The 12203-nt window shown below is 41.9% G+C and overlaps 1 protein-coding gene across 4 annotated transcripts in view; it reads left to right on the forward strand.

Moving 5' to 3' along the window:
• Positions 1–12203, forward strand: part of sema6a (sema domain, transmembrane domain (TM), and cytoplasmic domain, (semaphorin) 6A) — a 147821-nt gene that overhangs the window by 80050 nt on the left and 55568 nt on the right. For all 4 annotated transcript variants that reach the window (XM_061671981.1, XM_061671983.1, XM_061671984.1 and 1 more), the window contains exons 4-6: positions 806–866; positions 3853–3915; positions 4380–4481. In XM_061671981.1, coding sequence (XP_061527965.1) covers positions 806–866; positions 3853–3915; positions 4380–4481 — 226 coding nt within the window. The remainder of the gene's footprint in view (positions 1–805; positions 867–3852; positions 3916–4379; positions 4482–12203) is intronic.

The following is a 12203-nucleotide window of genomic DNA, read 5'->3' on the forward strand; positions in this document are numbered from 1 at the left end:
ACCACTCAAAATATGCCCATTCCTGTTCCAGCAAGGCTATTTCCCAGTGGACTAAGCAAGGACCATCGAGACGCGCTTTGATGAGTCTGGTGGGGAATAAATTGCCCTCCTCCAACCCCAAACACCTTTGGAATGTAATCAGTGTTTCCAGGTGGAATGGGCCTAAAAAATCCCACAGAAACACTCCAAAACCTTGTAGAAAGCCTTCCCAGAAGAGTTGAACAGCTCATTATTTCCTTCCATTTTGACTTCCTTTCGCCAGGTGTCCCAACACTTTTGTCCACATTGTTTACACAAATGAGGCAGCAGCGGCTCGTTAATTTCCAGGCCTTACGCGCACACGCGCGCGTTCGTCTTCAAGTCTGAGCTGTAATGAGCGTTGGTATAGATTTCCTGTAGCTCCAACAGTGAGCTTAATTGACCTGAACAGCTCTGAGTGACTTGGCACCTCTCGTCTCGCCACCTCACTCGCCCCCCAATCCCCCGGATCTCACGCATGCTTCACCCCCACAGAAGCTCTTCCTCTGGGACAAAGAGGCTTTTGTCCCGCCGCCCTGTGCCACGGCACTCCAAAGCTTTGTTGACTGTTTCTGTCTGACATAGCAAATTCGCTCTGGCCTCCTTTTGACTATTGTCATTGTTCCTTTTTTTTTAAAGTTTGAACAAAGTTTACACAAAGCTCCATCTTTTGAGGTCGTTTTCTGCCTGCGGGGTCTAGGGGGGGCAGCGAGCAAATGAATGTATCGCTTGTTGAATTTTTAGACTGTCTGACCTCTCCATCTCTATCGTTCTATTTCTCTTCCAGGGATCACATATACACAGTGGACACAGACACCGCCACAAATGACGAGATCTTTTTCAGTAAGGTGAGTAAGTTAGACGTGCGTCCGGCTTGGAGAACGTCTTGTTTTGCCACCGGCGACTATGTAACCCTAATCACCTGTCGTGTGTGTGTGTGGATGTGTTGCGTGGGCATCTTACTCACTGCGTGCATCACGGTGACCCTGTTAAGTAGATTATCCAATCAATCGGCGAGGTCGCGCCTGCGTCATCTACGCTCAAGAGAGATGATGTCGGAAGTAGAGGCGGAGATGAGATAAGATCCTGCATTTGCATCTCAGCTGCAACAACGAGGCTCTCCATTGCCCTCACTCATTATACATGATAATCACAATTCACAACACTCTTTCCTGTCACATTTAGAAGACAGTTGTAATTGAACTTTACACGGACTTAACACACCTTTTAAACACATTGTAAATATATTTGAACACGCACAAAAAGGCATAATATGTATCGAAAACACTGTACGCATTGTATGGGCTGTGTGTTAGATTTGAGACTTTAAGAGGTGAGGCTTGATGAGGGGATGTCTGCGAGTCTGCGTGTGAGTGTCTGGGCGTGAGCAGTGGCCACCAGCAGCTCCTTTGGTGTGTTTAACTGTTCTACTGGTGTTCAGTAAACATCTGAAAAGCGCATCGGTGACTGTGGCTCCCTCCCACATACGAGAGCATTACAGTAAGTAGCTATACTGTAAAAACCCTTAAAAAAGATTACTATTGGTACGATATAGCAGGAATTTCCACGAATGATGAACCGCGATATAGTGGTTGGAACAATATATTTGCATATATTTCACCTGTAAAATCTTTGACGATTCTCTGAAAACCTCGTTTGACATTTTTGTGTGTGCTCTTTCTGCAGTGTTCTAAGATGCCACAAGATGGCCTCAAAGCCCTGGCTAATATTAAAGTAGTAATTAGTGTCAAGGAAGTATTGTTAAAGGAATACATCCCATCTGAAAGAGCTTTTTGTGTCAGGGAGGAGCTAACTTTTGGCCTGGTTTGTTAGTGAAAGTTACGTCTTAGCTGCTTGTGCATGCGCAATGTTGTTCTAAAATAAGTATGAAATGATATTAAACAATTTGGCGCTGACAGTTTGTTTAATTTGAACTGTAGTAACATAGTCAATTGTACAAAAGTATAGGGAGAGGCATCAATTACTCACATTTTTTTGCGGCATGCCTCAGTCCCTATCTCCTACAAGTAGCAGGGTTGACTGCAGTTCTAATAATGGCGTGCCCCTCCACCATGTCAAAGCTCAGCCAATGGGCCCTAATGAGAGCAGCGAGCACATGAAAGGCTCACGTTGATTGATGACCGAAACTCTTTAATCAGCTCCAAACATGCTCAACAATGGCGGCGGGCAACGAGTGATCACGGGTGGCACTCGGGGGCCACTCTACTGTGCGTGTGTGTGTGTGTGTGTGTGTGTGTGTGTGTGTCTGTGTGACAGTGTTGCAAGGCTTAGCATTGATTGATAAGTGTGTGTGACAATGAAAGTGGATGTATGCAGTGGTGTGTTTATCGCTGATTGACATGTTGTGTTGGCTACCACTGAGCCACAAGCAGGCCATTGTGTGTGCATGTGAGTGTGCGTGTGCGTGCTTGCGTGCGTGCGTGCGTTCTGCAAAGACTAACCAATCAGCCCATGAGCTCTAATCACAGCACTGTGGGGCTCTGTAGCTCTCAAGCTGATCCAGAGTCAGTATCGGTTGCCCCTCCTCTAATACCAGACAATTACAAGTTCAAATGGTGAACTGGTCCCTGATCAGCTTTAAGTGGGAATGTTCACGTTAAAGCAGCAGCCTCAGCAGGACAGTGAAAGAGTGAGAATTTCACATAACTGATCACAGCATGTGCTCAACTGACATTTCACTAGTGACACCTGCACATTTGAGTGAGGGGTGTTAGTTTAGAACCTTCCATACACATCTGCAGGTATGGTATAGTATATGTACCATTGCCAAATTCTCTACTGTTGCTTATTCTTGTTACCTTGTCTTGTAAATATGTACAGTTGTCCTGGTGCTGTCCTTTTGTTTGGGTGGCGTGAAGCCTTTTTATGTTCTATCAGTATCTCTATTATTGTAGTTGTAGTTTGGAGTTTTGAAGAACGCCATTGCATCATACTAAAGAGCTGCTCCTAATGTTTGGACGCTCGCCATGTAAAGTAACCCAAATATTAAAAATAGCTCGCAATATTATGCAGTGCTCAAGATAGTGAATATCTAACATGTTCTAGGCAAACAAACAAACAAATAAATAAATAGGCTTCATGTTGAAAAACAGAATAATATCAAAATTAAAACACCAACACATGTATTCTAAACTGATTTCACAAAAAGACTGAATTGATTTCACCTTAATTTTAACTGCATAGAAGAACAAGAGTGGTAGTTAGTGTACTGTGCTTTTCTGTCTCTTGCCTGAAAAATTAAACATGAAACTTAGCTTTTGCAAATCTCATTAGAATTTTAGATCGCTTGAGTGAGAATTGCCTATGTTACTAGATTGCGAAATGATGCCAATCTTTTGGGGACATCCTGTGTAATAATACAATGAAAAATATAAAAACTAAATAATGCAATTATTTGAGAACATTATATGTTTTTAGGGACTTTTTCAAAATAGATTGCAGTCCCAAAAAAAATGATGCTCAGACTCATTGTGTCTCCCTTGACACTTTCTCCAATTCTCAATTTCCTTGTTAATTTGTCCTGAATATCAAAATTGTTCTTCATCTTCGGCAAGAATAAATCTTGTAATTGTACTAGCTCATTACTTGAGTTGCCCAAAAAGACAACCTCTTAACAGGGTCAATCAAAACTGAGCAAAATGTTTGATACGACTCTTGTATTGGATCTCATTAGATTGTGCAAGTGTACCTAATGCGGTGTCCAGTGAGTAGCCCCATCCACTGCGGTTTTGTGTTTTTTCATCTCACTTAATGATTTGTTTTCTGGTCCTAATGGTCCTCCTGACCTGCACTTGTCTGGATTTCTTCCTACAGAAATTGACATGGAAGTCCAGGCAAGCTGACGTGGACACATGCCGAATGAAAGGGAAGCACAAGGTACACACGCACACACACATGCACACACAAACGTACAGACCATGCAGGTGCAATAACACACTCCCTGCAGTTCATAAAACCTTCAGCTGTCACAATTTATAGAGCACATTAGAGATAATCTTTCCATCAAATGGCAGCCTAATTGTATTTTCCCTGGATTTACTGTACAATAATCTCCTTTTGCTTTCATTGTTGTTGGGGTAGACCTGGTGCTGCCATTAAAAAATCATCCGTAAACATGACATTGACGTAGCGAGAGGAAATGCTGTGTGTCATGATTGCACGCCTGCAGTTTGCTTCGTGCATAGTGTAAATGGTGTGCTTCAAACAGAGGGCCAGCCTGTCATTTTTTATCCACGCAACCTTTCATTGGAGCACCGCATGTCCCTTTTAGCGTAAACGTGTCAATTACAAAAGAGACAAATGTCTCATTTTCCTCTCTTTCTCTCTCTTGTGTGCTGCAGGACGAATGTCACAATTTCATCAAAGTCCTCCTGCAGCAAAACGACGACAACCTGTTTGTTTGCGGCACGAACGCGTTCAACCCCTCATGTCGAACCTACAAGGTAAGGCTGTCCGTTCTTAAAACCTCTCACCTTTTCTCCGCCTGCCACTCATTCTGTGCACATGCCAACAAAAGCCACATGGGAGCGGCGGGGCGGACGTAGATGGATTTTTTCCTTTATCTGCAGGTAGACTCTGACACGCTCGATTTAGAGGCGGACAAACTGGCCCATCTTCTCGCATGCACTTACACTCGCACACCAAATAAGTCCTGAAATAAGATTACGCTGCCTTTTTAAAGAGAAGTCTGGTTATTTAAATAAAATGGGGGAAAATGGTCTTTAAAAATCCATTAATGACCACTGGGTAAAAGAAAAATGGATGTAGACTTTTATAGCGGGACTTGATGTCAGTGGCGTATGACTTTGTGGCTCATTAAGTAGGCTTTATAATCTTAAAAAAGACGAACCCAAAAAACTTTTTTGACACGGATTTTCGAAACGGTGGGTGTGCACATAAAAAGTGGAATGGTGGTCTGCTATAATTGTGTTTCTTCTACAAAGTAAAAAAGACATTTCTGAGAAGCATGGTGAGCTAGTGGTCAAGCAGGTCTGCCTCACAGCGCTGAGGCTCTGGGTTAGAGTAATCGGCTCTGGCCTTGCTGTGTGGAGTTTGCATGTTCTCCTCGTACTTGCGTGGGTTTTCTCCGGGTACTCCAGCTTCATCCGACATTCGAAAAACATGCATGTCGTGTTCACTGAAGAATCTAAATTGTCTCCAGGTTTCAATGTGAGTGTGACTGTTCATTTGTCTGCAGTGGATATAAAACGTCTACACGCCCACACGGCAGATTTGTGTGATTATTTAAAAAAAGAGTAAGATAAATCATTTCAAAACTTTTTCCTTGATTAATCAACAACTCAATATTATTATTTTTTTGGGAGAGGGCAAATAATTCAGAATTAACCAATCACATTCAAAATCATGTTAAATGCATGTCACAACACAATAGCAGAAGCCTGAAGAGTTTGTGCTAACACTGACTGTTATTTGGAACTGTTCAGAATTCCTTCCACCTTTTTTTAACGCCCAAGTTCCAGCTGAAGAAAAACATGCCCAAATCATGATGCTGCCACCACCATGCTTCACTGTAGGAATAGTGTTCAACCTAACATTTGAACAGTGGTGTGTAAACTTTTTATCTCCACTGTACTTTATATGTGCCCCACGATTGGCTGGCGACCAGTGTATCCCACCTGGTAGAGAGAAATACAAAATTAATGGATAGCTAAGCATTTCCTCAAAAATGAAACCATTTAAAAAATAAAAAATCAACTACTTACACGTGTCAAGCTTGTGGTAGTAAGTGTTTTTGGTTGTTTTTTTTCCCCATCATGTTAGCATAATTAAACATGATGCTTTTAAGTTAAGCAGGCGCGCCAATTTAGAACTACAGAAGTGGCCGTTTCCACGAGACCTTGGAATAAAAAATTTTTTTGCATTGTTACATCTTGAAACATTAAAATTCAACCTATTATAAACAGAGTACATGTTTTTAAAAGCGTCAACTTTATTGTTTTTGTTTAAATCTCTAACATAGTGTACAGTTCCAATTAAGTGTCCATTCCAATTACTTTAACCGTAATGTATACTCATGAACCCTATTCAAAATATGGTTCAGTCCACGAGGACAAGCGCTTTGCTCGCATGTGTGTCATGTTTGTGGTATTTCCAGCTACTGGCCTGGCATGCACATTCTTGTAATTTCAGTTGATTTTACGTGTGTATTTTGTCTTTGTTGCTTAGACATGAAAATGTTCACAACGGTAAAGAAAGGATGTGCTCCCCCCCAAAGTTTTTCTGGTCACACACTTGTCAGGTCATGGAGACAAGTGGAGGCAAATTAGGGTAATTGCTTACTCAAACAACATTAACAGTGTTGTCAGAGTACGTAATTGGTGTTTTCAGATAAGCTTTATTTAGAAATATTTTAGTTCACCACTCTTCCATCAGCGTGATGCTGTTAGGGTCATTTTCTCTGAGTTTAAAATTACAAAATGAAATAGATAAAAGGCGAGAAAATAAAGCTACTACAGGATGCATTTTTGAATTTCCACAGTGAACGAACAATGACTTGAGAAGTTGCCTAATTGAGAGTAAGCGAAGTAAAAGCCAACACCAGAAATAAAAAATCACTTTGACTATATCTAATTACATTTCTTCAAACCTAATCCCAACAGTGAATAATAGGAAACTGTGAGTAATTTAATTCGCTTTGTTTCCCCAACGTGTAAGGAAAGAATGAGGCTAAGTGACATTTACAATATTGGGACTGGGAGCCACAGTAGTAGAAAATAAGAAAATAATAATGCCTTGGAGCAACTACTGGAGAGGATATGCAGCGAGGAGACGTCTGTTAAGGAGGACGTTTGTTTGTTTGTCGGTTGCAGAGGTGGTTAGAGAAGCTAAGAATTGTACTCAAGTAAGAGTAGGGTTACGTTAAAATAATATTACTCAAGTGAAAGTCAAAAGTAGTCCTCCAAATAATTACTTGAGTAAGTATTCAGTGAAAAAAAAACGACTCACCTACTGAGTAACTCATTTTTTAAATAGCACATGAATTTCGAATGGCGAAAACTAGAATATAGAATATGCAAATTCAGATTCACTTTACAGCAATAATATATTTTGTAAGAAAAAAAAAAAGAAAAATTTAAATAAGAACGTAAACCAAAGTCAGAGAGAGAGAGAGAGAGAGACAGAGAGAGAGAAAGAGAGAGAATTATATAAAATTTGATATATCAGCAATGCTGGCATCTTTCGTGTCACGGCGATTTGAGTTCTGCCAACTTACGTCTTTATCTTCAGTGCTTTGCATACGTTGCAGATTGCTGATCTCCCTGCTTCTTTTAAATGTGCACAACTGCAACTTGAATTCACGTGCTGAGGTTGACCTTGTTTTATTCCACAGAGCATTATAATCTGCGAACGCAGACCGAGACAGCCTCTTCTATGTTAAGTTCCAAGTGGATTTCTTGTTGGCCATTTGCATTGAAACTACTCTGACAAGTATCCAAAAAGTTATTTCAATAAATGTAGCTCCTTACTTCCCACCTCTGGTTAATTGTTTGCTTCGCTAGGATGAAATGGTCGCAGCACACACTATGGGAAAAGAAACACACACGCACACAAACACACACAAACACACACACATACACACTGCTGCTTTGCGTCACTAGATGTGTTTACCAGAAAAACAAGACTTCCCTGCTCCATTGGCTTCATGGCTCAGCATATTAAGTACACAGAGTGGACGCGGCAATATTGGGAGTCCTACTGCAGGGATGTGGAATTTATGTCTCTGCATTTATCAGGCGTGGTTAGCTTTTATAGGTCCCACGGTTATGGTTTCAAGGTTTAGCTATTACTGCACCGGCATTGCTGTGAGCCTGGTAAAGTTAAGAGGGGGAGGTAGCTCTGTGCATATACAAGAACGCTTGCCTTTGCAAATGCTATAAATGAGCACCTCTTATATTAAACACTACGTATGTGATGTGAGGAAATTTCTTTTGCAAGGGAAACACTATAAAATGTGATTGATGTGAGGGTAAAAGCCCTACTTTTCTGTGTTTAGAATGTGCTGGGGCAAATTCCTTGATTAGTGAGTCAGTCTCCCTGCTGCGAGACTCATAAATGTTTTAATTGTAAGTGCATTTGCTTGCAATCTTCCAAGAAAAAAAAGCACCATACTTCTTAGATGGGTCTTATAATAATTGCAGGAAAGTATGCACACAAGCAATCTATCTGTCTTTCAAGCCATCAATTAGTCGATCCATCAAGTCAATCGATCCCTCCATCTATCTGTCCATCATTCCACTCATTTAAAATAGACAGGCGCCAAAAGGAATGCTGACAGGCTGTCAGATCTTTGAAGCCTTGCTGGGTTCTTTCACTCTGCTTTGGTCAACCATTGTGTGTGTTTTTGGTGCGTGCGTGTGTGAGTGTGAGTGTGAGTGTGCGCGCCACCTTGGCCACAGTTTGCCTCTCCGTCTCCCCCGATGTGGCAACAGTGAAAAGAGCTTCTGTTTTCAGGGGCCGGTCTCATCCCACATTAATCAACAAGGAGCGAGCAGGAGGGAGGCTGGGGGGGTGGGTGGTTAGGGAGGTCAGGGGGCGCAGAGGTGGAGGGAGCCCACTGAGGGCAGGCAGTGGCTCCCACCCAAACCAATAACCTACACTGCGCTTCCAATTTTGCCTCTTCATTAGCTACTGTTAGTTATCCCTTGTCCCTTGTTCTGTGTTAATGTCGGTACACACACATTCAAGATCCGAGCAGCCCTCAGACCCCCCTTCCCTTGTTCCCTCTCTCCTGCCAGTCTTAATTCCTCTCTGTCGACGTCCTCCCCTCTGTTGCTTTCTCCGCCTGTCACTCCCTGACTGCGCCGTAATAATAAACCGTCCGTCCAGCTGGTTCACACGTATGAACGAACGAGGGGTTTCATCTGCTGTTGCCGGGCAAAGTGTTGGGGATCAGCGGGGCGTCTGGAGACGGTTCGGTCGCCAGGTGATCCCCAGCTTGGGTCCGAGATCTCAGAGTCCCGTTCTCACATTTACAAACATTCCTATGTGGAACGGCACACAGTAGAGAACTATATACAAAGGCCGAACGATGGAAGTATATATGTGCCACCTACATTTGAATTTAAATTTGAATTTTTGAGTACAAATCTAACTTTCAGAGTGTGTATTTGTATTTATAGCAGAATTTTTTTTTAACCATCCAATACGGATAACCAGGAAGAACCCCTAGAAAAGCAAGTGAACATTTTTTCAATTCATCCAACGTCCAGCCTATCCATTGATCATGTGATTAGACACTGGAAGGATAGCCTTTAAAGATTCAGTGTCAGAAATTTCAATTTAAACTCAGATGGCACGGACGGATATACTTCCATGTCGAACATTTTGTCCAACTGACTCGTTCGATGGAAAAAAATCATCCTGTTTTTTTGTCATCTTGGAACAGGGGGCTCCACTGACCTACATTGTAGAAAAAGGACAGGAAGTGATGGCAGAAATACAATTACATCTCAGTTTGATTTGTAGGTGCCAGTAATGCACATTACTACAACAGACACACGTTCTTAGCTTTTTTCACTGCATCGCCATCTGCTGGATCTGGTGGGTATTGGCCCCGATGTAAATGGACCGCAAAGATGAAAAACAAAAATAAATTGCTCGATCCAGATCCGTAAATGAATTTAATGGGTTCTGTATCGGTGACATTGACATTGGTCATGTAGTTATGTAACTACTACTTTTTCAACATCAAACACAATATTGTAATATTGTACCTACAATATTATAATTTTAAAAGCAATTTTTTTGTATATATCTATTCGAGCTTATAAGATTGTGGAAGTAAACCTAACAATTGCAAATGACGACGTGCAGCTCCAGATGAAACCAATTTATCCCGAACAGGTTAAGATGTGAGGTTTTTATGAACAGCTGCAAAGACTTTGGTTTCTTTCCAGCATGTAAAAGTGTCAGAAACAGGACATGCGGGGCAAACAGGTTGCAGAGAAATGGGCCGTGACGATTAATGTCCCATCGCTGCGTCCTCGGTTGGTTTTGGCCCATGTGTGAACTCGGGTATGAATAATTATGCAGGTTGTCTCATGTGTGCGATGTTTTATTGTCCTATTAATTAATGTGTCAGTGTGTTAGTGCCTGATCCTTCTTTCCGCCCCTCGGACATTGTCGTTGTTTCGGCTCATGAATCCCTCAATGGTGGAACAAATTAGTTGATAATAATTCGACACATTCCCATAATAATTCATTAAAATAAAAAAGTCTGAACATTTCAGGTAGAAATGATCAACCACTGAGCTCAATTTTAAAAATGCCACACATTCCTTACTTTTAGTACTTGACATGATGAAGATATTATGGAAGAGTGACTTTTTGATTGCTTGTATATAAATATGTGTGTCTCTGGAGTGCCTTCCATTTTTTTGCCAGGCTACATCCAGACTACACAAAACCATTATTGTGTCAAAGTCAAAAGCTAAGCAGAGCTGAAGTGTCGTTGGAGGCACCGTAGTGTTCTTAAAAGTTTATAGCTAAGCATCCAGTAATATCTTGTTGTAGCTATGACTTTCCAACTTGTTCTGTGTTCAACTCAGATTCATGGCTCCACCTCTGTACGTTCTCCTGCAGCCACGTCTCTCAGGATTCATGCTTAGTAGTCGTCATAGTTACGTAAAACCATACTTGCATTGACACACTGCAGTAGAAGGTGAGCAATGACTCATTTACCTGATGAGACAGGACAACATCCCAAAATCTTCTGATTTCAACAGTGCTGCTTAGGGAGGACAAGTGTTTGGCCTATTGTGACTTAATCATGTCAGACACCTAGGAACTGTTTTAAATTGTGCAAAAATAGCATAATGTCTCCCTCAAGTAGTTCGAGTCCATGTTTTGGATCTATACTGTGTAGCACTTCTTCAGTTTACAGGCTAGCGGTGTTGACAACATAACAAGATTCAAGGCATTTTACCATCCAAATGTTTTATGTTTACAACTGCTTTGCCTCATGCTGGCAGTTTTTGTGGAGCTCTGTTGCCTGGCTAAGAATATCAGGATATTGCACCGGACAGGGCTGGTGTTCCTCCACACATGCCTGACAGGTTGTCAGGAGCTGTGCGTATATCAGCGACTTACTTTGGGAGGGTATTCCGCACGTTCAAACGGCAGGAATAGATCAGGGCCAGCTGCCCAAGACCCTTAGACAGAGGTCAACGCCGCGGTGACATCAACAGAGGGGATGAAGGGCCGGTAGAGGGGGAGTTCATAAAGGCTGGTGGGGGGGCGGTCGGGGGTGAGGTGGGGGTAGGGGGGGATGTTCATATGTGGGCTGTATCAGAAGATGGAACCACATTCCAAACAGTCTGGCCTTTGTAATAAAAAAAAACAACTGTGCCTTAAGATGCGAGTGACTGACTTACAAGTTCGGTGAGATACGAGCTGTCATTAGGTCGATTTTTTTTGCTTTGACTTGTGAGCAAAAATTCGACATATGAGAACGATACCAAACAATGCATAACACCATTGACGGGCCAACTAATAGCATTGGTGTCACGATTTCATAACCCTTTAAGCAATGGCTATTTTAACACAAATGGTCTACATGTGCACATGTAGACAGGTAATATAATAATCCAAAGTAACATATATATTATATATATTATATATTTTGGGGGGTCGATGGATCATATTAATAGAATTTCCATTCATTTAATTAAGGAAAGATGATTTGATACCGGGGATAGGCTCCAGCACGCCCGTGACCCAAGTGAGGATAAGTGGTACAGAAAATGGATGGATGGATGGATGGATTTGAGAAATGGGTGTGTTGAGTCACAAGCATGGTCACGGAGGGAATTCAACTTGTATTTCAGGGCACCACAGGACTGTACAACCTTGCTATAAGATCTGGAAAAATAGTAGGAAGGAGAGACTCATACTTTTGCTACTACTGCTGGTCCTGGTGTATTTATGTTTTCTGCCAACAATTTCCCTGGCAAGCGTGTGTGAGTGCATGTGACCTTTTATAGTAGGCAGATGATAACTGTTCCCCCCCCCCCCCCCGGACAGAAATAGAAAACAAAATTACCCGTTTACAGACCGGAAAGGGCAGCGTTAAGAACTTCGCAGCTTCTCTATTTGTTAAGCGAATGAAGAAGCCGAATAGAGGAGAGAAAAAAATAAGAAGAGGC

Source organism: Phycodurus eques, chromosome 3, assembly GCF_024500275.1.
Source record: "Phycodurus eques isolate BA_2022a chromosome 3, UOR_Pequ_1.1, whole genome shotgun sequence".
Lineage (NCBI taxonomy): Eukaryota > Metazoa > Chordata > Actinopteri > Syngnathiformes > Syngnathidae > Phycodurus > Phycodurus eques.